At 36.0% G+C, this 26,001-nt stretch overlaps 2 protein-coding genes across 2 annotated transcripts in view; one reads left to right on the forward strand and one right to left on the reverse strand.

Moving 5' to 3' along the window:
• GINM1 (glycosylated integral membrane protein 1) overlaps nt 1–23,109 on the forward strand; it is a 38,686-nt gene extending 15,577 nt beyond the window's left edge. The window contains exons 4-8 of the mRNA XM_051997924.1: nt 14,600–14,751; nt 15,283–15,439; nt 17,057–17,187; nt 21,260–21,423; nt 22,266–23,109. Of these exons, the coding sequence (XP_051853884.1) occupies nt 14,600–14,751; nt 15,283–15,439; nt 17,057–17,187; nt 21,260–21,423; nt 22,266–22,374 (713 nt within the window). The 3' untranslated portion in view covers nt 22,375–23,109. The remainder of the gene's footprint in view (nt 1–14,599; nt 14,752–15,282; nt 15,440–17,056; nt 17,188–21,259; nt 21,424–22,265) is intronic.
• A 905-nt stretch (nt 23,110–24,014) lies between these two features.
• Nucleotides 24,015–26,001, reverse strand: part of KATNA1 (katanin catalytic subunit A1) — a 29,873-nt gene continuing 27,886 nt past the window's right edge. Inside the window, 1 exon segment of the mRNA XM_051997923.1 lies at nt 24,015–24,380. Within this exon segment, the coding sequence (XP_051853883.1) occupies nt 24,182–24,380 (199 nt within the window). The 3' untranslated portion in view covers nt 24,015–24,181.

Here is a 26,001-nt window from a genome sequence, read left to right on the forward strand (position 1 = left end):
GATCAGAGGGAAGATTCTTGTCACTAGTTTCTGAGCTTCCACAGATGCTTTCTTTTTATATAAAATCATCCTCATGACACTTTTAAGTTTTAAATTTACTAAAAGCAAGACAAAAGCAATAATGACATTTATTCATTATGAGGGAAGGGCAAAAATATTTTCATTATTTACTCAGTAGGAGGCAAAAATAGGGATAAATATAATATTCAATAAAAGACAAGAACAAAAATCATTTTATATAATAGTATGCCCTTGAACCTTGGTCATAGTCTTTCTCTACTATACAGTATCCATGGAGTAGTGGGAACATATCTGTAGAAACCTAGTAGGGAGTTACATGAATAGAGCAACTTATATTCTCTTAGGGAACTCACAGCCTTAACATTTTTGGTACTTCTGTACTAACTGTTTCCCTTCTGGTTTTCATTTTTTTCTACTTTTAATGCTGTGACCCAGCTCAAATCTTCTTTACCTCTCAGTTGTTCTGTTATAATAAGTCTCTAATTGATTGCTGTGAAACCATTCTTTTTCTATTTCCGATCCAGCTTTTACATGGCTGCCAAAGTAATTTTTCTTATGGCCAGGTCTTTTCCTTTTTCCTTTGCTTTCTTTTCCAATTCTTCAAGATTAGCTCTTGCAAAATCTTGTGTTCCAATTTCCCCCCGTTCCCCCACTCCCTACCCTAGGTGCAAGTAGTCCAATATATGGGTAACAAGCTCTTTTAGCTCACAGCCACCACTGATAAGACTTTTTTTTAGCAAAATACATTTCAACATTATACGTATTTGGTGACAAGCAGTTTCCTTAAGTTAGAGACCTGCAGAGTTCCTCAGACCATCAAATAATAGGGGATCCTACTTTGCTCTACCCAGAGCCAATATTCTCACGGCAAAACAGAGGCAGAACTTATGGCACCAATAAGAGGTTCCCCTGTAGATGGCACCAAAGAACAGCAAAGCTCACATTGCCCTGAGCCTCTGGAAGCTGCTCCAGCCTCTAAGGCAGCTGGAAGCTTTCCTGTCTTCTTTGCCTTGCACCTTATCTGCCACCTCCAACAGCTTCTTCTCCAATTGTGTATACTCTTCATTGCGTCAAGTCAGCGTCTCCTGGGTGGGGAGGGAGGGGGCGGTCCATTGACTTGTTTTTACTCTATGAGATTCCCCTTTAGGTAAGATTTCTTTATATAATCTTCTCAGTGTCCCCAAATCTTATTTGATTTACAATTTCTTAGCTATAAACTGTGATGACTGCGTTGGCACCCTGGATACTTTAGAATCAGCTGGAGTCAGAATAAGAAAAAGTCCTTGATCTTTATTCTTTGTGGATGTGAGAGGAATGGCCACACGAATCTGGCCAGGAGTCACTCTGCTTTCTTACTCCACCCTCCAATCCCTCCTCCCAATCTATACACCAACAGATGGAGCCTGCACAGAATGGTGGGGCGGGCCATTTTCCAAGCAAATGCTAATAGAGTATCGTCCAATTGGTAATTAGCCTTAAGTGCTTGGTTATCCAAGTGCATCTGCTCAGAGATTTAGCCCTTTACAATAAACTTCAAAGCCCTAAAAATTAGTCACATGCAAAGATCTAGTAGACCATAATGCCCTCTCCTTATTATTATCTCAACCACTGTTATCTCTGCCTTCCAAAAAGTCCTTTTACTATATTTATCTGAAAGACAGTTCAATCCAGCTCAGCATATTCTCTGGTGGAATCAGTTTCTTCACATGATTTTTTTTTTTTTTTTAATCACTTTTCTTTCCACAAATGGTTTGTTTATTGTGGGTTTGTTCTGTCCCAGTCTGCTAACAAACTTCCCATGTTTTTGAAAAGGGTGGTACCTAACATCAGTCTTACACTGATTTATAAATCTAGAGCTGAGAGGAATCCAAGGTAAGAGCTTTTTCTTTTAGAGATCAGGCATCTCAGACCCAGAAAGGGAGTGAATTAGCCTAACTCACACATTATGGAATAAAGCCATGAATCTAAATCAGATACTTTGACTCAAAATTAAGTTCTATTTTGTACCATCCAACCATACTTTTTTTTTTTTTAATCAAAGCTTTTTATTTTTCAAAACATATGCCTGGACAATTCTTCAACATTAGCCCTTACAAAACCTTGTGTTTCAATTTCCCCTCTCCCTTCCCTCATGCCCTCCCCTAAATGGCAAGTAGCTCATTATATGTAAAACATGGTAGAAATATATGTTAAATCCAATATATGCTTATATATTTATACAATTATCATGCTGTACAAGAAAAATCAAATCAAACCAGTAAAAAAATAAAAAAAGAAACAAAGTAAAATACAAGTAAACAACAACAAAAAAGAGTGAAAATGCTAATTTAGGGGTCTCTTACGTATTCATGTCTAAAAAAGTACTCAGTTCCCACAGTCCTCTCTCTGGATGTAGATGGCTCGCTTCATCACAGAACAATTGGAACTGGTTTGAATCATCTCATTGTTGAAGAGAGCCACATCCATCAGAATTGATCATCTTGTTGTTGCCATGTATAATGATCTCCTGGTTCTGCTCATTTCACTTAGCATCAGTTCATGTAAGTCTCTCCAGGCCTCTCTGAAATCATCCTGCTGGTCGTTTCTTACAGAACAATAATATTCCATAACATTCACATACCACAATTTATTCAGCCATTCCCCAATTGATGGGCATCCACTCAGTTTCTGTTTTTTTGCTACTATGAAAAGGGCTGCCACAAACATTTTTGCACATGTGGGTCCCTTTCTCTCCATTAAGATCTCTTTGGGCCTCAGACACTTAATACTTCCTAGCTGTGTGACCCTAAGCAAGTCACTTAACCCCAATTGCCTTAGCATTAAAAAAAAAGAGAGAGAGAGAGATCTCTTTGGGATATAAGTCTAGTAGAAACACTGCTTTATCAAAGGGTATGCAAGTTTGATAGCCCTTTGGGCATAGTTCCAAATTGCTCTCTAGAATGGAGGGATCTGTTCATAGTTCCACCAACAATGTATTCATGTCCCAGTTTTCCCACATCCTCTCCAACATTTGTTGTTCTACCGGGAGCTGTTGAAATACACAAGAGCCACCTGATAGTGGCTGCGGGAGATCCAACCCAGACCTGCAGAATGGATCTCCTTGTGTGAGAGGATGATACAAGGAGACTGAGAGGCTCTTGCATTTTCTGACCTCTCTCCTCTTCCCTCTGCCTCCAATTTATCTCATTCCCAGTCCACAACACTTATGTCAGCAAAGGCTGCCCTACAACTCCTTCAGATGCTATGATCCACAACTGTGGAAGGTCTCAGAGAATTGTCTATCCCTTAACAAACATTCATCATCATCTTTTCCTGAGAAGTGTGTAGTAATATCTCAGAATTGTCTTAATTTGCATTTCTCTGATCAATAGTGATTTAGAGCATCTTTTCATATGACTAGAGATAGTTTCAATTTCATCTGAAAATTTGACCATTTATCAATTGGAGAATGGCTTGAATTCTTACAAATTTGGGTCAATTCTCTATATATTTTAGAAATTAGGCCTTTATCAGGACTTTTGAAAGTAAAAATGTTTTCCCAGTTTATTGCTTTCCTTCTAATCTTATCTGCATTAGTTTTGTTTGTACAAAAACTTTTTAACAATACAATCAAAATTATCTATTTTGTGATAGATAATGATGTCCAGTTCTTCTTTGGTGACAAATTCCTACTTCCTCTACAGATATGAGAGGTAAACTATCCTATGTTGTTCTTATAGGTTTATAACATTATTCTTTATATCTAGATCATGAACCAATTAACCTTATCTTGGTATATGGTATTATGTGTGAGTCAGTGCCTAATTTCTGCCATACTAGTTTCCAATTTTCCCAACATTTTTTGTCAAATAGTAAATTCTTATCTCAAAAGCTGGGGTCTTTCTTTCATCCACCATACTTTTTTTTTTTTAATTAGCAGCTAGAATTTGTATAGTACTTTAATACTTGCAAATACTTTGTAAATATTTTATTTCAAGTGTCCTCATGACAATTCTGAAAAGTAAGTATTATTATTTTCCCCATATTACAGAAGAGGAAATTGAAGCATAGAAAGATTATGAATTGTCTAGGGTCACACAGCAAGTGAGTATCTGAGATTTGAATTTATGTCTTCCTTCTTCCAGTAAGTGCTGTTCTAATACTGAGCTACCTATCTGCCTATTTTATATTGTTAGAAATGTCAAAGGTAAGAAACTATTTAAATAAATGAAAGATTCTGTGAATAAAGTATTAGGAATCATGACTATCCTCTCAGTTGCATAGGGTAAGTTTCCAATTTTTAGCCAGGTTACAGGCTGCCTTTTAATATTAGTTAATGAATTCAAAATTTAGTAGTTCAGCAAATAGCCATTGACCACTCACCTTGTATAAACCAAAGGTGCTGTGGAGGATACAAAAATGAATCAGACATAATTCATGACTTCAGTGAGCTCATAATAGAGGGAATAAGACATGTATAAGTAATTATAAGACTGGCTGTGATTAAGCATTAAGTATTATGGATTAGCATTAAGGATTGTGATTATTTAGGAAAGGAAGAGAACTTTTCTGGATCAGGACCCTGGATTAGAAGTACTTCATGGTTGGTCAATAAGCTAGAATTTAGTAAGCATGAGCTAGATATTATGCTAAATTTTGGAGATACAAAGAAAGATGACCCCTCTAAAAAATCCTGACAAAACCCAACAACCCAGCTCCTGCTTTCAAAAGTACTTTAGATGTCTGAGGCTGAGGAGACTGTATGAAGGGCAGACCTGTGTGGGACATGTCTATAGGGTCCTCTGCCCTCAGTGATCACTTCTGGGTCACATGTTGTCTCTGAGACTGGGAAAAGTGCCCATTGCTCTGTGCTAACACGGGGGCAGGGCACTCACATCAAGGACGGAGGCTGACTCTCAGTCCAGTTCTTAAACATTAGAATTGAAAGCCCCAGTGGAGCAAGGATCCTCCACATAGTTGCAGGGCAGGAAATATGGCCACTCCCAGACTAGAGTACAGGCTGGAATCATACTATCTTGGAAGAACTGAAAACTTCCAGGTTCCCTAAAATGTCCTTTGAAAAGAGCTGTACAAAACTGCTGAAACTTGGAACATTGCATCCTCCATCCTAGAAATAGAGCTCTACTTTAACAAAGCATTTAAAAGTCAAGTGACACTGACGCATTGTTGGTGGAGTTGTGAACATATCCAACCATTCTGGAAAGCAATCTGGAACTATGCTCAAAAAGTTATCAAACTGTGCATACCCTTTGATCCAGCAGTGTTACTTCTGGGCTTATACCCTAAAGAGATATGAAAGAAGGGAAAGGAAATGTTTGTGGCAGCCCTTTTGTAGTGGCTAGAAACTGGAAAATGAACAGATGCCCATCAATTGGAGAATGGCTGGGTAAATTGTGGTATATGAATGTTATGGAATATTATTGTTCGGTAAGGAATGACCAGCAGGAGGAATACAGAGAGGCTTGGCGAGACTTACATGAACTGATGCTGAGAGAAATGAGCAGAACCAGGAGATCATTATACACTTCGACAACGATATTGTATGAGGATCTATTCTGATGGAAGTGGATTTCTTTGACAAAGAGACCTAACTCAGTTTCAATTGATCAAGGATGGACAGAAGCAGCTACACCCAAAGAAAGAATACTGGGAAATGAATGTAAACTGCTTGTGTTTTTGTTTTTCTTCCCAGGTTATTTCTACCTTCTGTATCTAAGATATACTGTGACATATTTAACATGTATAGGACTGCTTGCCATCTGGGGGTGGGGGTGGAGGGAAGCAGGGGAAAAATTGGAACAGAAGTGAGTGCAAGGAATAATGTTATAAAAGATTACCCTGGCATGGATTCTGTCAATAAAAAGTTATTTAAAAGAAAAAAAAAAAGAATGATGAAAAAAGATGAAAAAAAAAATAAATAAAAGTCAAGTGATTGGCTGAGAAAATGAGCCAATAACAGAAAAAGATTCTGACCATGGAAAGCTATTATAGTGACAAAGATCATAATGTACCTTAGAAGAAAATAACAGAGACCCTACGTCCTAAACCTCCAAGAAGAATTTGTCTCAGGCCGTGTAAAAGCTCAGAAAGGATTTTGAAAATCAAGTAAGAGAAGTAAAGGAAAGACACTGTCTTATTAATTTTTTTGGACAGAAAAATACCAGAGGGCTTATTTTCAGGGGAGGGCTTATTTTAATGAACATTGACAGCAATTTTAATAAACAGGTAAATGTGAATTTTAAAAAGTACCTTTATTCAATAATGATCATGTCATTTTCTTCAACAATATCGTCATAAGTGTCCATACCCTGAATTTCATCCTGGATGTCTTGCGCTTCTATTTCCTTCAGAAGAAGTGGACCCTATCTGTCATGTCCAGCAATATAGCTCTCTTTAAATGAACATGTCTTGTCCAGGTAACCTGCTCGTAGTGCCGTGGCGACACAGCTGTCAGTAATTTTATCCCATGACTTCTTCACCCAAGTCACGACTTCTTGCAGACAGGGCTTCACAAAGTTTCCACGCTGATTTCTTTCCATTCTATTTTCAATGTAGTCATTGACTTCCATGCGCAAATGGTCCTTGAATGGCTTGTTTATTGCAATATCAAGGGTCTGGAGATGGGCAGTCATTCCTGCAGGAATCATTACTTGATCTATTCTTCTCTCTGCAAGGAAGTTCTTCATTTCTTTAGCATGGTGAGTGCTGGCTGAGTTCTGCTTTTATCCTCCATCATGCCCCCTGAATTCTTCTTTTATCCTCCATCATGCCCCTTTTATCCTCTATCATTCCCCCTTCACTCCCACTTACATACTGGGTTTTTATGTTGTCCTGCCTCAGCTCTCCTCCGCGGCACTGCTCTCAATGGCGCCAGCAAGCAAATCACTGGGGAAGAACAGGATGACGCGCTCACTGCTGCAGCTCTGATTGGATGCAGCTTGGAGCGGAGCGTGCGTTTCACCCGGTGGAGGGGAGGAGGGTGGACGGTGCATACAGAGGGTATCGTAATATAGCATGTAGCACAAGGGATCACCTTCATTCACTACAATAGCAATCTCAATAGGGCTTATTTTTGGGGGAGGGCTTATTTTAGAGGAATCTTACACAGTAAGGGGAGGGCTTATTTTCGGGATAGGTCTTATTATCGGGGAAACATGGTACTGGTGAGAGAAATGAGTGACATAAAAGGAAGTGCAAAAAGTCAGTGAGGAGAAGAATATCTTAAAAAATAAAATTGGCCACATGGAAAAGAAGATACAAAAGCTCACTTAAGAAAATAATTCCTTAAAAATTAGAATTGATGCCCATATTTAACCATTGTTGAATTGTGTAGTGATAAGGGAGCCACCTGCCAATGGCTGCTGGTGGTCTAACTCAGACCTGTAGAACGGATCTCTTCATGTGAGAGGATGATGATGATACAAGGAGACTAAGTTGCTGTTCTCTGATCTCTCTCCTGAGAGGCAGTTGCTGTTCTCTGAACTCTCTCTTCTTCCCTCCAATTTATTTCATTCCCAATCCAGCCTTTGCTTTGCCACTCCTTCAACTGTTATGATTCACAGCTGTGGAAGATCTTTGAGAATTGACCTGCCCCTTCACCTAGGTGTGGTCCTTAACAGAATTGTTTGCTATCTGAGGAAACGGAGGGGAAGAAGGAGGGAGAAAGTTTTGGACCACAGGGTTTTTACAGGAGTGAATGTTGAAAACTGTCTTCGCATATATTTTGAAAAATAAAAAGCTATTATAAAAAAATTAGAATTGAGCAAATGGAAGCTAATGACTTTATGGGAAATCAAGAAGCAATAAAACAAAACCAAACAATGAAATAATAGAAAACAATGCGAAATATCTCATTGGAAAAACAACTGACCTAGAGAATAGGTGCAGGAAAGATAATTTTAAAATTATTGGACTACCTCAAAGCCATCATCAAAAAAAGAGCCTTAGATATCAGCTTTCAAGAAATTATCAGAGAGTTTTCAGTCCTGATATCTTAGAACAAGATAAAACAGAAAAGAATTTTACCAATCACCTGAAAGAGATCCAAATTCTATAACTCCCAGGTCAAGGAGAAAATATTGCGAGTGTCCAAAAAGAAATAGTTCAAGTATGGTAGAGTCACAATCAGGATAACACAAGATTTAGCAGCTTAAGAATCAGAGAACTTGGAATATGATATTCCGGAAAGCAAAGGATCAAGGATTACTGTAATGGGCTGAGGCTTGAGTTGATGCACTGAGGTCCCAAGCATACTCTATTAATATATAAGCTTGGAGAAAGAATAGCCCCCGCCCACTCTTTGTGCAAGTCCTGATGTGTTGTATAGGAAATGACGATTTTGGTGGGTGGAGGCAGGGGAGTGGAAAAGGAAGGGAAAGGAGAGACTGCTTGTTTTTGCCATTGCGACGACCTTTCTCACTCAGATCTCCCTCTGTTAGCTGGCTTCCTGTCACAGCTGCCCATATTGCTATCACAATCTTTCTTGCCCATATTGCTATTGCAATCCTTATTCATCTCTTCACTTCAATAAAGATTGAAGATTTTTCCCTTAACCTGAATTCCTGACTCCGGCTGATTTTAAATACGCGGCCATTACAAATTACAACTAAGAATCATCTACCCAGTAGAAGTGAATATAATCCTTCAGAGGAAAAGGTGGATATTCAATGTAAGAGAATACTTGCAAGCATTTATGATGAAAAGACTAGAGTTGCTGAATAGAAAATTTAACCTTCAAATTACAAGAAGGAAATCATAAGAGATTTAATAAGGGTAATCTGTTTACATTCTTACATGGGAGGAGGATACCTGAAACTCATTAGAACTTTCTCATTATTATGACAGAAGGAGTATATGTAGAGGGCACAGATGGTAGTTGAATATAAAGGGGATAATATCTAAATGGGAGAAGGAAGTACTGGAAGAAAGGGAAAGTGTAGAGTATGGGCTAGCTCCCTGGACGGCTTCGGAGTCAGCCAGAATCAGGATAAATCATAGTCCTTAGTCTTTAGGGGGAGAAGTGCCCTCCAATCCTTGTCTATGATTATCTTAACACCAAACATTCAGCAAGTACCAATGGTGAGAAGAGCCATTGGAATAGGTAAATAGCCTTAAGTGCTCGATTGTCTAATTCAAGCATAGCTTTTTGGAGTTTCAGCCCTCTACGTCTCCTGCTTTCTTTTGTTTTAGAACACAGGTGGTCACACCCTCCTTGACTTCTCAAGGAGGCGAGAACCCCAAAAAGGATGTGATCAAATCCCCCCCCCAACTTCTCAGGAAGGGAGATGAAAAGCACCAAAGGGAAGTGGGGAGTCAAACCAGATATTGTTAGTGAGTTTCTGGGCTGAAAGGTCTTACTAGAAACAGGAATGCACAAACCCATCAGCATAGGAGATATTACACAAGCACATAGCAATAAAGCACAGGCTATTAGTGATGACTTTTTCCACAGCAGGTGCAGGCTCAATGTAGTGTAAACAAACATGAATTATACATGCAAATAGTGATATAACAAACAATATAAATCAGCATGGGGTTGTAAAAGATTTCCAGAAGTCCTAGAAGGAGGTTATGTCAGCAACAGTCACACATACGCCTTCTTCAGCAGCCAAGAGATAGTCCAAAACCAATCTATTGTTCATTATTTCACATGTCAGGAGCATCCTCGCGCAGTCCTAGTATAATTCTTCTACAAACCTCATTAGCATTTTCTTTAGCAAGTTGCCTTCTCATAATTTCTGTTACTGCATTTTCACCATTAGTTCGTATGACAGTTGTCTGCAAATGTCCCACGAAATCAGCAAAAGGTTCATTTAGCCCTTGTGTTATTTTTGTGAAGGCCTCTTCTCTGTCCTGTTTACATGGGATAAAATCCCATGCTTTGATAGCAGCAGCAGCAATTTGCCCATATGCTGCTAAGGGGTAATTAATCTGTGCTGAAGTGTCTGCCTAGGAACCTACACCTGTTAGTTGGTCACAGGTGATTGGAGTATTAACTCCAGCTTGCCTATTTCTTTGGGCTTGTATCCTACAGAGCTCACTATCTATAGAAAGCCACAACAAGTTTTGTCCAGGTTCTAAGCATGTCCTTGCTATATAGATTTCCAATTACGAGGGGTTAAAATTTCATAAGCCAAATTCTGTAACAACATCTTACATGAGGTAGCCCCATAAAGAGTGCCAGCCTTTTTCAGGTCTTTAATAATTTCTAGATTAAAAAGAGTATATCTTTTTTCTTGACCTGAAGAGTTAAACTAAGTTCAATCACAGGATACATTTCTATTATCAAATCATCTGTATTCTGCCCTTCCTCTTTGGCTTTAAGTAGTGCCTTTTGCAGTGGAATCATAGGAGGGGGTGATTGCTGGGGTGGGGAGGTGCTGGTGATATCACTTCCCCTCCCACTCCTCCTCCTCCCTCCACCCAGGAAGGTGAAGTTGATGAGGGAGGATCAATAGCCTGCTCGGGTGTAGGCGGAGTTGAAGTGGACTGTGAGAGTGAGAATCAGTACGCCCTTCAAGTTCACTTAAATCCTCATGCCTTCCATCGAGATTTCCATTATCCTCTCCAGTCTTTTCCTCTTTCTCTTCACACTTCCTTATGTGAGTGTTCTTAAAACTTTTTTTTTCTAGAACTTGCGGGATTCTTTAAGGCTAATTGTATTAAGTTGTACATATAGACTGTTTCCTTAGAAATTGAATCAGGACCTTTATCATTGTAATATTCACATAGTTGATCTACTAGTTTCTAATTATCTGCCTCTATTTCTTCTTCCTTGGAGAACCAAGGGGATGTGCATTTTAATATATCCACGAGTCCATCAATTTGCTCCCAAATTACAAGCAACCTTGCCTCTTAATTAGTCTGAGTATGCTTCCTAAAGAGCTCCCAGGGAGTGGAGGTGGGGGAGAATCTTTTCCTAATATCTACCCCATTTCTGCTAGAAAACGAGAGTTATTAGTTTAGCTCTTAACAAAGTAAGTTCCCTGTTTGTCTATTAAGATTCCCTATTTCCTGGTCACAGGGACTTCTTCAGTGAAATTAAGGTCCTTGGTCCACTTTAGATGCCAATTGTAGAGTACGTGCTAGCTTCCTGGAGGGCTTCAGGGTCAGCCAGAGTCAGGATAAATCAAAGTCCTTGGTCTTTAGGGGGAGAAGTGAAGGAGGTAGGCAAACTGCCATGAGTTTTGCCAAAGATGTCTCCTGGATCCTGGAATCCAGAGTCACCAACTTCTCTCCTCCTCCTCCTGCCTCCAAATGCCTGTCTAGCCCCTCTTTCTGCCCTCCAATCCTTGCCTATGATTATCTTAACACCAAATATTCAGCAAGCACTAGTGGTGAGAAGAGCCATTTATCCAAACATATGCTAATAGAGGCATTGTCTCACATGGAATAAGTAATTAGCTTTAAGTGCTCAGTTGTCTGATTCAAGCATACCTTTTTGGAGCTTCAGCCCTCTACAGAATTATCTGCCATAAGAGGCAAAAGCGAGCTTTAATAATAGAGGGAAAAGGGCAAAAGGAAAGAGAGTGAGTAAACTTTAGAATTGTCTCAAAGAGTGAATAACATATACATTCAGTTGGCTATAGAAATCTATATTACCCTGCAGGAAAATAGGACAAGAAAGGGATATGAAAAGGGAGAAAGGTGATAGAATGGAGGGCATCTTGGGGAAGAGGTAATCAAAAGCAAAACACTTTTGAGGAGGGACAGGGTGAAAGAAGAGAGAATAAATGGGGAGTAAGTTAGCAGAACTTAGTTTTGCTTAGCAATTACTAAGTTAGTAATTGTGAAAATAATTTTGAAGTAAATTTCTCTGATAAAAGCCTCATATATCAAACATATAGGGAACTGAATCAAATTAATGAAAAATAAGAGCCATTCCCCAATTGATAAATGATCAAAAGATAGGAACAGTTTTCAGATAAACAAATCAAGCTATTTTTGGCCAGAAGAAAAAATACTCTTAATTCACCATTGATTGGAGAAATGCAAATTAAAACAATTCTGAGGTACTACCTCATACTTATTAGATTGGCTAATAGTCTAGAAAAGGAAAATGACAATGTTAGAGGGAATATGAAAAAAAAATGAGACATTAATGCATTACTGATGGAATTGTGAACAGATTCAACTATTCTGTGGAGCAATTTAGAACTATGCTCAAAGAGGTATACCCTGTATACCCTTTGACCTAACAATACCTCTATCAGGCATGTATTCCAAAAGAGATTTAAAGAAACAAATAAACAGGAAAAGGACCTATAAGTACCAAAAACATTTATAGTATCTCATCTCAGAGCAAACAATCTGAAATTGAGGGAATGCCCATCAATTGGGGAATGGGTGATTATTAATGTATGTGATTATGATGGAATACTGTTGTGCTATAAGAAATGATGAGCAGGATGTTTTTAGAAAAACCTGAAAAGACTTCCATGAGCTCATTCAAAGTGAAACATATTATGTGCAAAATTAACAGCAATATTGTTAAGATGATCAGCTGTGAATGATTTACAGGTTTACAGAATGATAATGGGGAGAGGAGAGGGAGGGAGAGAATCTGGTTTTAAAAAACAAATGGTAATATTGTTTTACATGTATATGGGGAAAGATGAAATAATAAATAATGAACTGGATCAGGTTGGACCACATCGCATCTCTGTTACATTAACAAATATACATCTTTATTCCTGTTTGACAAATAATCCCTTAATTGACATCAGGCACAAAAAGGCAATATAGTACAGGGAATAGAGTGCTGGTTTTGCACAAAAGACATGGATTCAAATTCTGTCTTAAACATTAAAAGCTATGTGATAATCCTGGACGACCTCTTTGAGCCAGCTGCCATTTAGAAGGAAAAATAAAAAGAACAGCTCTTATGTCAAAGGTTTATTGTAAGGATTAAGTTAAATATGGTGTGTAAAGTGCTTTGCAAATCTTAAAAATGCTACAAAAATTTCTCCAATTAGCACTGTGATCATTATTTAAGGAACAGTAACTAAATGGACTTATTTTGTAAGTCCTTTAATGTGCATTGCTTTAGGGTATCTTTTAGGATATTCTAGCTGTTAATTATTTTCTACCAGTAGATGTCAGAGCCTTCCCGGGTTGACTTCCAAGACATTTGGTGCTATTTTGTTCCATCTTTGCAGCTGGTGGGCATTATTATTAGGAGTTTGTGGGTAGTAATTTTACATTACTGCTGTGAGTGATTAAAAGATATAAGACAATTTAAAAGTTCTTTTTCAGGAAAAAATTGGGGACACATATATGCCATTACTATGTTGGGGCTCCCTTATATCATTGGGATGCATTTATCTTCTTTGGAAGCAAGAAATATTCAGGGTTCCTTCTTGGTTGCTCTATAGACATGCCTTACCATGGTTGACACTTTTAAAAAATTTTCTAAAACATTTTTTAAAGCTTTTTATTTTCAAAACATATGAAAAGATAGTTTTTAACATTCACCCTTGCAAACCTTGTGTTCCAAAATTTTTTCCCTCCTTTCCTCCCAATACTTCCTCTAGATAGCAAGTAATCCAATATAGGTTAAACACGTGCAATTCTTCTATACATATTTCCACAACTATCTTGCTGCACAAGAAAAATCAGATCAAAAGTGGAAAAAAAAAAAAAAAGAAAAAAAGCAACATCAAAAAGAATGAAAATGCTATGTTGTGATCTACACTCAGTTCCCACAATCCTATCCATGTAGATGGTTCTCTTCATCACAAGCTCTTTGGAACTGGTCTGAATCATCTCAACGTTGAAGAGAGCCACATCTAATAGAATTGATCATCATATAGTCTTCTTGTTGCTGTGTACAATGATCTCATGGTTCTACACATTTCACTTAGTATCAGTTCATGTAAGTTATTCCAGGCCGCTCTGAAATCATCCTGTTGATCATTTCTTACAATAATATTCCATAACATTCATATACTATAATTTACTCAGCCATTCTCTAATTGATGGGCATCCATTCAGTTTCCAGTTTCTTGCCCTTACAAACAGGGCTACCATAAACATTTTTGCACATGTGGGTCCCTTTCCCTCCTTTAAGATCTCTTTGGGATATAAACCCAGTAGTAACACTGCTGGGTCAAAGGGTATACAGTTTAATAGCCCTAGGGGCACAGTTCCAAATTTCTCTTCATAATGGTTGGATCCATTTATAACTCCACCAACAATGTATTAGTGTCTCAGTTTTCCCACATCCCCTACAACATTCATTGTTATTTTTTCTTGTCATTTTAGCCAATCTGAGTGATACATTTTTTAAACTTTTTTACACCTTAATAATGATCATGAAAATTTGAAGATATTCCTAAAGTGACATCATTTCTTTTTAGAAAGTCCAGACCATACAGTATTTACTCATTTCAGAAATACATAAATAATTACAAGGTTTGATAACAATTTTTCTTATGCTATTCTCGTACATTTGCAACAGCACAGAGCATGGGGGTAAAGGGATAAAGCCATTAGAGGGGGTATAATATTGGCTACTTTATTCTTTATAAATAATTATTTCAGATTACTTTTGTTTAACAACTTTATTTCTTTTTGATAGTGGAAGGTGAAAATTCAGAAAATCTGAAGGTCGAGGGATATTTTGGAACTGTCATTGTGCGGATATTAGTTCATCAGTGGCCTCTGGCATCTAGTTCCAATGTGCAAATGATTGCCATCCAAGAAGAAGTAGTAGAGATTGATGGGAAGCAAGTAAGAGAACATACTTATTTAAAACTTAGCAATTGCTTTACAAATTGTAAATAGGTATGCTTTGAGTTTTGTGGATTTTAGATTGTTTTCTTCTATTACATTTCTAACTTGGTTTAGAAAGAAGTATTTAAGAGTTGATGTTCAGTAGTTATAAAAGAACCTTCTAAATTCCAAATCCCCTAATTTTTTAAAGTTTTCTTTTATATTTTTTATTGTCATATTTAGCATAAAAATTATCAACTATATCCCTCTATATTCATTTATCAATACTCTTGGAGGAGGGAATTGAAGCAATTAGATTTGGTCTTCATCTCTGCAACATGGCTATAGATTAAATTAAATGGAACTGAAAGTAGTGCCTGCAAAAGAGTGTGCCAAAGCAGACATAAATATAATTGCAAAATTTTCCCCAAAATGGAAAAAAGTAATTATTCTGAGTTGCTATAGTTGGCAACCTACAGAAAAAGATCAAACAGGAAAATGGAATTTCAGTTTGTATATGATCTAGTGCCATTATTTCATCTTTCATAGGCTCAACAAAAGGATGTGATTGAAATTGGCATTTTAGTTAAGAACCAGAGAATCCAGAGACGTTCAAATTATACCATTCCTTTGGAGGAAAGCATACTGTATTCTATTCCTAGAGATAATGACGTCTTATTTACACTTCCTAATCTCTCAAGAAAAGGTAACTATTTATTTGTTTGTTTGTTCATTTATCACTTATGTGAGCTAAGTACATACTGAGTTAAAAAACAATACCTTCCTTGATGAATATTTGTTTAACACTTGAATATTAAAATGTTTTATGGAATGGTATAGATAACCTTTCCATTAATCAGTTAACCTTTATAGATGGTATGGATTACAAACCTTTTTTCCAATGTAATGCTCCTCCTGTCTACATCTTTCTATAAATTCTCTGAATAATTTATTCTGTGTGCTGGAGGTACTCCTCTTCTTAGTTTTATTTTTTCAATAACACAGTAATTTCCCAATAGATCCTTCCTTCCATCTACCTTATAATAACAAAGAAAAAGTTAAGCAAAACTAACTGATGAAACACCCATAAATGTTAGCATATCCAGTATTTATAATCTATATGTTCTCCAGGGTCCCAGAAAAAGGAAGATAGGTTTAATTTGTTTTCTCTGTTTTGTTTTTTTTTTTTAAATAATTCTTGGCTCTCACTGCAATACTTTCATTTTTTCGTTCTTGACTCTTTAATAAAGTGACTAACCCAGCAGCTTTTTTCAGTAAAATATGTTCTCAATGATTTGTCATGCCAGCACAAATTTGGTTGTAAATTGATATGACCTATCCACTGTGTATCTTTTCCATTATCCTTAGGGTTACTTAGAACATGTTTTTCATAGTGATAAATAAAAAGAATGGACTTCCATATCTTTAAACAGTTTGAGATCATTGGAAGTATAGTGCACTTTCCTAGATGTGATCCAGCTTGAGCTTTGTCCTACATCCATATAGCATTACTAATTATAATTGTTGATGCATGTTTTTAATCACAATGATGTTATTAGGAAATGTGCTTATTTCAGAAAGCCCTTTGTTGCTTTGGATTTATATTCAAGGATTTATAGCAGTGTCTCTTTTGAGATATAAGCAGTATAAGGTAGGGGATGGATTGCTAACTAGTATCAAGAAGCTGAGTTTAAATCCTCTCCCTGGTACTTATGAACCTGGGCATCATTTAACTTTCATAAGCAGCAATTTCTTTTCTGTAAAATTGGAAGGCAAGGGAAAGGTTGACTAAATGATCTCTAAGGTCCCTTGCAACTTTCAATCCCATGGCCTGTTTTGGTAAATCTCTTCTGCCATAATTGTCTATTCTTAAATAGAATATTAAGGATGTTTGTTTTTAAAATTCATCTTTGAAAAACAGAAACCTTTTTGTTACTTCAATTAAAATTTTTTTTCTTGAATTAAGTTTTCTTGTAGTTTTTTTTTAATATGTAAAATTCACTTTCTATTCAGTGAGAGATATAATCTAATTTTAATTTTTTTTTCTTTTAAAAATGCTAGTTATAGGAACAGCCAGGTGGTGCAGTGGATAGAACACCAGCTCTGAAGTCAGGAGGACTTGAGTTCAAATTTGGTCTCAGACACTTAATAGTTATAGAAAATATAATTAAGCTTTTGATCAATTCTGATTTTTTATTTCCATACATAGTATGAATTTTATGACCTTAATTTTATTTACTGACCTTAAAGTTAGTAGTAGAGAGTACTATTTTAAAGAAAGCTAGAAGCATTCAGTTAACTTCCCATCTTGTTATTTCTGTAGATAGTCCTAGTCTATTGCAGACAACCAGTCAGTACCTTATCAGGAACATGGAAACGACCATAAATGAAGACCCATTGCCTGGCAAGTTACCAGAGACTCCACTTAGAGCAGAGCCTCCATCTTCATGTAAGGTGAATATCACTATTTCTTATTGTTTTTAAAATTATAGGCCAACATGAGAAAAAAGAATGGACAACACATAAAAACTAATCGAAAGCTTAAGGGTTGGAGCCTTGCAAATCCTTTAAAGTAGAAATCATTATATGAGTTATATGTGATTTTCTTTTATTTTGTAACTGGACCTGTGAGAACATCACAGATTATTGTTACATTAATATAACAAGCTCCTGGGGAAGACTGGGCAGCTAAGTGATGCCATAGTGTACAGAGTGCTGGGCCTAGTAAGAAGATTCCTCTTCCTGAATTCAAATTCAAAAGTGGCCTCAGACACTTAAAAGCTATGTGACCCTGGACATGTCACTCATCCCTGTTTGTCTCAGTTCTCCATCTGTGAAAATAATCTGGAGAAAGAAATGGCAATACCTCGGCCGAGAAAATCTTAAATAAGGTCATGAAAAATCAGATATGTGTGACTGAAAAAGGACTGGACTGCTTGGGGAAGAATTTCCTTATCAATAAGGCAGTTAGGTGACACTGTGAATACAGTGCTGAGTCTGAGGTCAGGAAGAGCTGAGTCCAAGTTCCTTTTCAAATACTAGTTGCATGACTCTGGACAGCCACTTAACCTCTGCCTGTTTCCTTATTTGTGAAGTAGGGATAATGATAATAATAGCATTTGCCTTCCAGGGTAGTCATAAAGATCAAGTGATTAAATTTGTAAGTCCTTAGCACAGTGCTGTTATGGGCCAGAACTCTGAACTTGAAACAAAGGATTGAAATAAGGTGCTAAGTCAGTGGAATTGATAGAGACAATGATTATTTAGCATGGTATTTAACAGTTCTCTAGTTTAGTACATGTATTTAGTACTTACTATAGTTCTACGAGATTCACACCTATGATAAGAGAGCATATAAGCTCAGACAAGCTCAGCCAGAATCAGAACTAAGGAAGACAGAGACCATAGTGGCAGTCCTCCTGCCTCCCCAACAGAAGCCAAGACACAATCAGGAGGACCTGAAGAAGCTGGGAGAAGCAGAGAAGACAGGAGCTTAAGCTTTCGGAACCAAGGAAAAAGATAGGCCTCTAAGAAAGCTAACTGAGCCCTAGGAAAGGAGACAAGACTTTGAAAGAGATAATAAAGGATTTGGATTTTAATACCTGGCTGTATTTGGAGTGATTATTGAACTGAAACAAAGGCTGCTCCCAGAAGCCTCCCAAGAAACCTGCTTCCAGAGAACATTACATTTTAGAGACAATATTACACAGTGCCTGACACATAGCAGGTGCTTATTAATGGCATATTTCCTTCCTACCTTCGTGAATCTGATTATAGTACAGACAAGTCCCACAACTGTCATAGTACCAGTTTTTCAACTATTCACTAATTGACGGGTACGCCCTTAAATTACAGTTTTCTTTTTCATTCTCTCCCACTAAGATCAGATTTGTTTTGCTTGTGCTCATTCTTTCTTTGGTATTATCTTTCTTAACCTTCTACCTATCCCCCAACAGTTTCCCTGTTGTTTGATTATTTTTATACCAACTGTGTGTTCAACCTTACTTTGTCCATTTCAGAAAATGGGGTTCATCATATATTTTTACCATGTTTAATATTTATTGAATTATTTGTCATCTAGAGGAGAGGGTGGAAAAAAAAGGGGGGAAATTGGAACACAAGGTTTTTCAAGGGTCAATGTTGAAAAATTATCCTTGCATGTGTTTTGAAAATAAAAAACTTTAATTAAAAAAATAAGGTTCATCTAATGCCTTCTCCTCCCCTTTTTATGTTGGTATATTCTTACACACTCCACTTAAGAAAAATGGCAAGTTCCACTCCCTTCTTCCTCCTCTGCAGTATATTTATCATTTTACCCTCTCTTAAAACCCTTAATACAGATTCATTCCATTCCTGTGACTTTTTTTTTAATCTAATTCCTTCAATAACCCCATGAAAAACATTAGGTTCTGAATGGATTGTTTCTCTTTCTCCATTATATGTTAGCACTACACTCTCACAGAGCCTCTTCCTGTAGTTCACATATTTACCTTTCTAGATAACTTTTTGCTCTTGTGTTCGTATTTCAACTTCCTGCTTAAATGCTTGAGAATATCTTACATCTTTTTTTTTTTTTACTCTTACAGGATTTTATTACTAAATATATTTCACTGTATTTTTGATTGTAAGCAAATATTTTTACCTTTTGTAAATAAATAATAATAAACCAAGATCTCCCCTGGTTTGTGAAGTTATTAGTTCTTATGACTATAAATCCTTGGTATTTGAAGTACTTTCTCCTGGATGCTGGCAGTAATTTTTTTTTCTTAGATGTAGGCATTTTGGATTTTGGCTCACATTACTTTTTTGTGGTTCCTTTAAAAGAGGATTTTATCTTTGTCTTCCAGATTTAATATAGAGCCTTTTCATTTTTTCCCCCTTTTGCTTCATTTCTTCTAGGTAATTCATGTTCCTTGTGAAAAACCTATTTTTTCTTTGAAATGTATATATATGCAGTTATTCTGGATTTTCTTCTTCCTTTGGGAGAGCCCTAAATTTGCACTAATTATTGGTACAGTGGGAGTTTGATTTATTTTCTGGCTTTCAATTCTTAAATTGGGGCTGTCTGTTGGAATCACGTTCCACCCCTTACTGCTCTTTTCATGAGCTCAGCTGTCAAGTTTGATTTTGTCCTAGGTTTCCTGGGTTCTTTTGCTGACCTTCATTACAACTGGTTAACTTCCATTCTCACCCCTTAAGCTATTTACTGCCTTCTTTGGCATCTCATGACCAAGTTTGAGACCTCAGAGCACCTAGCTTGGGCTGTTTGGATCTGGGCATTATTCTGGTTACTGTCTGCTCTTAAAAGAGGACTTTTAAGGTCCTCTGGGGCTTTCTAACCATCATAAAACCTTCTCAGGAGAGCATCATACTCTTGTTTCCTCTGGACACAGAGCTTTGAAGACTATGTTTACTGTTGCTAGTTTTGTTTGAGTCCCAGCCTGATGTGGCACTGGCTTTACTGAAAAGTCACCCTTTTCTATCATCTTCAGAATTTTGGCTCTTTTTGCAGTTCCTAGATGGAGGAAGTTGCTTTATTGTACTTTCTGACTGGATTTTTTTGATCGTTATTTGGTCTTCTGCGAACTTCAAGGTTTTGCTAAAGTTGGTATGTGGGTGCTGGATAATGTTTCTGTTGTTCAGGTGATCATGTGGCAGGAAGTCTAAATATGCTGAATTTTAATTCATTGAAGGAAAGAGAGTCAGGAAAGTTATGATCAAAATAGGAGAATCAGGAGAATATAAGGTCATGATAGAAAAAGGAAGTAAGAATATCAAGGTGTAATCAGCAACATTAAATGTTGCACAGAGAGGTGAAGGAAGGTAATGACTGAGATGATGAAAGTACATTTGGAAATAAGGTCTTTAAGAGAGCGGTTTCAGTGATGAATTCAGAAGCCAAATTGCAAGAGAATAAAGGTTCATTAGAGAATAAGAAAGAGGAAAATTATCTGTAAATGTTTTTAAGTTTAGTAGTGGAGAAGGGAGTTGAAATGTTAACTAGAAGTGATAGGAGTCCCATGAGGAAAATTCTCAAGAAAGATTAAGGAAAAAGGTTTTAGTTTTTAATCAACATATATCTATGGATACTTTGTTAGAAAGCTAGGGGAGAGAAAAATTGAAAGTCCTAAAGAATCAGAATCTAGGATTACAAGTGGAAGAATCAATCAATCTTTACAAAGAGAAGTACTTTTTTCTGGGAGATGGGCAAAGGTACAGAACTTTTGAGATATTTCAAGGGAAGCAGAGTAGGTGCAGTGATGGGGGATGAGTAGATACTTATTAAAGTTTTAGTAGTATCCCAGTTACAGTTTACAGAGAAATTTTTTTGATTGGTGTGAGGATTTTGGAGTTCTTAGACTAGTTTCATAATGAATTTATACTAAATAAAATCAATATGTACTGTGACCTTTTCCTTCAGTGGTCAAGCAAAGCAGGGAATAGAAATATAAGGTGAAGAGTCTTAATTTTGTTTCACTATCTTTAAACTAACTCCTCATATATCTTAACTTTTTTTTCTTTTTAGATCATTTGCCAATTGATGGAGGATTTCAGAAAATATATGTGTAAATTCTGGACCAACATTTTCCCAGTACTTTTTATGTTTATGAACATCACAATGCTTGGAATTATAGGAGCAGCTATAGTAATAGCCATCTTAAAGGTGCTTTTTCCTAATTCTGAATCCAAGTAAGTAATTTATTTTTAAATAATTCTCATTTTTAATGGAAACTACCACTCTAGTTTTCCTTTCTTCCTGCCCCTCCACTTTGTCATTTAGGTACATGAATAGACTCAGTAAATGTTTCCCACTGTACCTCCCACAATGGCAGCACCTTCCTCAAAACAGGCTATATTCCAAGACTATGGCTGACAGACACTGCTGTGTTAATAGTGTGATTATCTGTGTAAAGATCCACTTTCATTAGTCTTCCTTCAGTTATTTTAGTGCTTAGATGCTTTTATTTTGTTGTAGTCCAAGAAGGAAATTATTATGATAGCCTACAGTATTATTTTGATATGCTTCATTCATTTATATACTAATATACTATTAACAGTATGTGGTAATAGTATAGTCTAATAATATGCTAACCTAATAGGTACACAGGACTATTAGTAAACTATATATTGATTTACAGTATATTAAAATACGTTATTAGCAAAGAGTATTTAAAACAAAACACCTTATTTTCAGTCTCTATGACCAGAAAGTAGGAATAGCATTTATTTTTTCTAGATTAGATAATCTTCTTAGCTTTTGAGGTGGAGATGCCCACTTCCCTTGACCATTCTCTAGCAAGTGATCTGGAAACTCGAGTGATACTTCTATCACAACCATCCCACATTCCCTCTTCCATTTCCTGAGAATGCATTATTATTACAGGTCCCAGCTCCCTTCTTTTGTGAAACTGTTATTTTAGAATCTGTTACTGTAGATCAGAAGATAAACTGATGAAAAATTTTTGTCCTTATCTAGTAGGAAAACGTACTGTCTTCTGTATTACAATAAGACATATTCTTTTGAATTTCAGGGGAATTCTTCACTTGGATAAAGTGGGCTACCATAGGTACTATCCTCTTAATTTCTTAGAGACTACAGAGAAATCAAAGGACAGTCTTGAAGAGAACATATGTATTTAACACATTCTTATCCCATTTTTTCACTGTGGAATTTGTTACTTGGTTCATAATTTCCAGTCATTTAATGAAAAAGTGTAATTCAAATAAGAAATGAAAATATTTTGAAAACTAATGCCACAACTTAGCTTGGCCTTCTAAAAGACATTGGAGAATAAGGATATAATATATGAAATTGCCTCACTGGTAATGTCAGATATGACTTCCTAAGGAATGAGAAAATGGTAAAATTAGCCAAACTGAAATAGGATATATAAAGACTTGCAGTACATTTTGTTTTGTATACCAAAAAAAAGACTAAGCCATGGGGCAGCTAGGTGGCACAGTGGATAGAGCACCATCTCTGAAGTCAGGAGGACCTGAGTTCAAATATGGTGTCATACACTTAACACTTCCTAGCTGGGCAAATCACTTAACCCCAATTGCCTCAGCAAAAAAAAAAAAAAAAAGACTTAAGCCAGTAATTCCAGGTGCCTTAAGAAAATTATATCAACTTTTTTTTATTGTAATGAGGTCTTACTTTAAGCACTTTATGAAAAGCTAAACTTAAGTCCCAGAATTAAACACTTTTAACTATTTAACTTGTATTTTGTACAATTATGATTTTGATAAAGAATCTTCATTATTACTTCATTATACCTGTACCAAATTCACAGCAGGATCCAAATGGAATTGTCAAGTGACATTCTTGTTGCAAAATAAATCTCTTGGGGAGGGGAGTTGGATATATACAACTTATTGGATTGTGAGAGGTCAAAACTTATGTTGATTACTCATATATCAGTGACAATATTACTAAATTTCAGTGAGAAAACAATACAAAGTTTTTAAAGAATCTAGTAGTGAACTACTTTGTTTTACTTAGCTATTATGACTTTGCTTTTTGTTACAATTACCATTTTGAATGGACTTTTAAGTATATTTACCAACACTGGCATTTCATTGGAATACCTGAAAAAGGAACAGGTCATTTTGAGCTATGAGAAAGTTTACTTAAGCTTTACAGAGTAATAAATAAAAAAGCAATGTTTTAATGAAATCTCCAGAAGATAACATTTCTGCTTATGCTCAAATATCTAGTTCTAGTGTTGTGGGACCTTGGGTATGTTTTTACAAGGTGAACAGCATTTGATTTGTCAATTCTGTACCTATCATTTATAAAATACCTTAGAGTCAGCTCCAAAAATAAGCTATAATTAGTGTATGGATAAAACTTTGGAAAATAAGTTTATCTGTCCCTACAGCAACATTCTACTGCTCAGGGACATGAAAGTAGAACCAGGAGTCTCCAAATGCTTAGTGAAATAGGTAAAGAAAAGAAAACCTTCTCCAGCCTTGCAGAGTCCAACAAGTAGGAGGAAGGGCAGTGTAGGTCCTTGTTTCAATTTAGTCCCCTTTTGTTTACTTAAACTAACAAAACAGTTCTTAAAAGTTATATCCATGAGACATGAAACTAAGGTCAGAACTGGCTTCATTACTACCTAGATTGAAGAATGGTTTTTCAGCTTTCTTCCTCTATTAATAGAAGAAACAATGTTTAAAAAAGGCATCATCTCAAAGTGTATATAAAAGCATGACCTAAAAAAGTGTTAATTATGAAAACTTTTAAAGTTCAATGCAAAAGTAACAAATTGAGTCAAATGTTCCTGCAGCTTAAAAAAATTACATTTATTCAGAATCATGAATTCCTTTTATAATTATCATTATGAAAGTTTAAAAAAATATAGCACTCAGTGCAATGAAATACTACTTTTCATTACTATTGAAACAACATAAGGCAGGTTTCTCACAGTTTACTTTAAAAAAGAACTTAGCATGATCCAAATTCAAATATCCATTTTTCATATCTTTCAATGTCCGCAGCAGATACTGACTTAGAAACCTTTTTTAAAGCCATTCCAAAGTCTTCCATAGTTGTAGGCATATGCATTTCATCTCTGGAAAGATTTCTGATTTCTTCAGGTGTCAAACCTTCAATGCGCCTCCTCATGGCCATCAGGGATGCATCTCTTTGAAAGAAAAAGAATTAAAAGTTAAAATTTTCACATATACCAAGGGTCTGGTTACACTAAACTGAGAATAAACTTTTTATTGCTACAAAAGAGTATTACAATGTTTATAAGTATAATCTTGCTACCTGTCAATAAGTAGTATTGTATGATATACATTTAATGTTTCTCACATTTGAAATACCTCTCTAATATGCCAAATGACAATTCCTATCTTTCCATGCCCAAGTCAAATAACACCTCCTGTCCCTCATCTTTCCTAAGATGGAAATTCTCTCCTAATTCTTGAAGCACTTTTTTGGGCATGTATTTCTTAAGCACTTGTGTTCTATTTTGTATTATAATTATTGGTATATGTGTCATTTACACCTTACTAGACTGTAAGCTCCTGGAGGGCAAGGACCTTGTTTTGTTTTAATCTTTATCTCCCCTTTGGCCCACCAAATAGCCCCTTAATAAATGTTTGCTTGAAAAATGATTATCTGTGTATTTTAAAAGTTAATCACAACAACTGTGAACAGTATATCCCAACATATAATTACCATACACTATAGATAAATGGATGCTACATACACGAAAATATTTATAGCTGCACTTTTTATGATAACAAAACTGGAAAGAAAGTAGAAGCCCACTGATTGGGGAATGGCTAAACAAAATGTGGTACATGGATATAACTGGGTATTATTATTGTGTTATAAGAATTAAAGAACATGAGGAATTACAGAGAAGCAGCAAGACTGATGTAAAGTGAAATAAACAGAGACAACAAAGAACAATAAAAAATAATCAAAAACTGAATGCTGCAAAATTATATTGAATAAGGTTGGCCCAGGCAAATGAACACACACCTTCCTTTCCTACTTCTCTTTGCAGAAGTAGAGGACAAAAGTGTGAAACACTATAGATCTCTTCTATCAAACGTTCTCTTTATATATATTAAAAAAAAAAAAAGGAAAAGAAAATTCATTATTATGAAAGATGGCATTTAGAAGGGAAATGTATAGAATAACAAAAGATAACAAAATTTTATTTAAAAAAATAATTGACTCCAAAAATAAATAATGTGAGAAAACACAATTTCACAGAAAAAAGAGGCTGGTAATTGGCAACTTTTTATTAACCAATGAGGCCAATGAGTGCTCCAACCCCCAAAAAAAGTCTCGATCCCATTGGGGATAGAATGGTTATTTTCATTATATTATATGCTATTACAAACTGTATACTAAGAAGCTAATTTTTTCCTTTTTTTTTTCTTATATAGCAGTAAGCCTTTAAAAAAGGATTAAATCTTAACACACAGATATGCTGGACAGGATGTCTAGGCCGAATATAATCAAATAAAATTTAACAGGTAAAAGAATAAAATTTAAATGTGAGTTCAAAAAACCATCTTCAGACGTATATGAGATGGGCAAGCCATCAGTAAATACATCATCTGATATTTATTTCTGAAAGATCATTACTGAAAATTATTGAAAACATATTCATACCACATTCCACATTTATACTCTCTAACCTCTCTGAGAAAAGGAAAATTTGTATCATCATCAATTTTCAGGCACCAAGAACATTTACTTAGATTTTAGTATAATATATATCAAATTCTTTCAATTATTCT

The sequence above is a fragment of the Antechinus flavipes genome, chromosome 4 (genome assembly GCF_016432865.1).
Source record: "Antechinus flavipes isolate AdamAnt ecotype Samford, QLD, Australia chromosome 4, AdamAnt_v2, whole genome shotgun sequence".
Taxonomy (NCBI): Eukaryota; Metazoa; Chordata; class Mammalia; order Dasyuromorphia; family Dasyuridae; genus Antechinus; species Antechinus flavipes.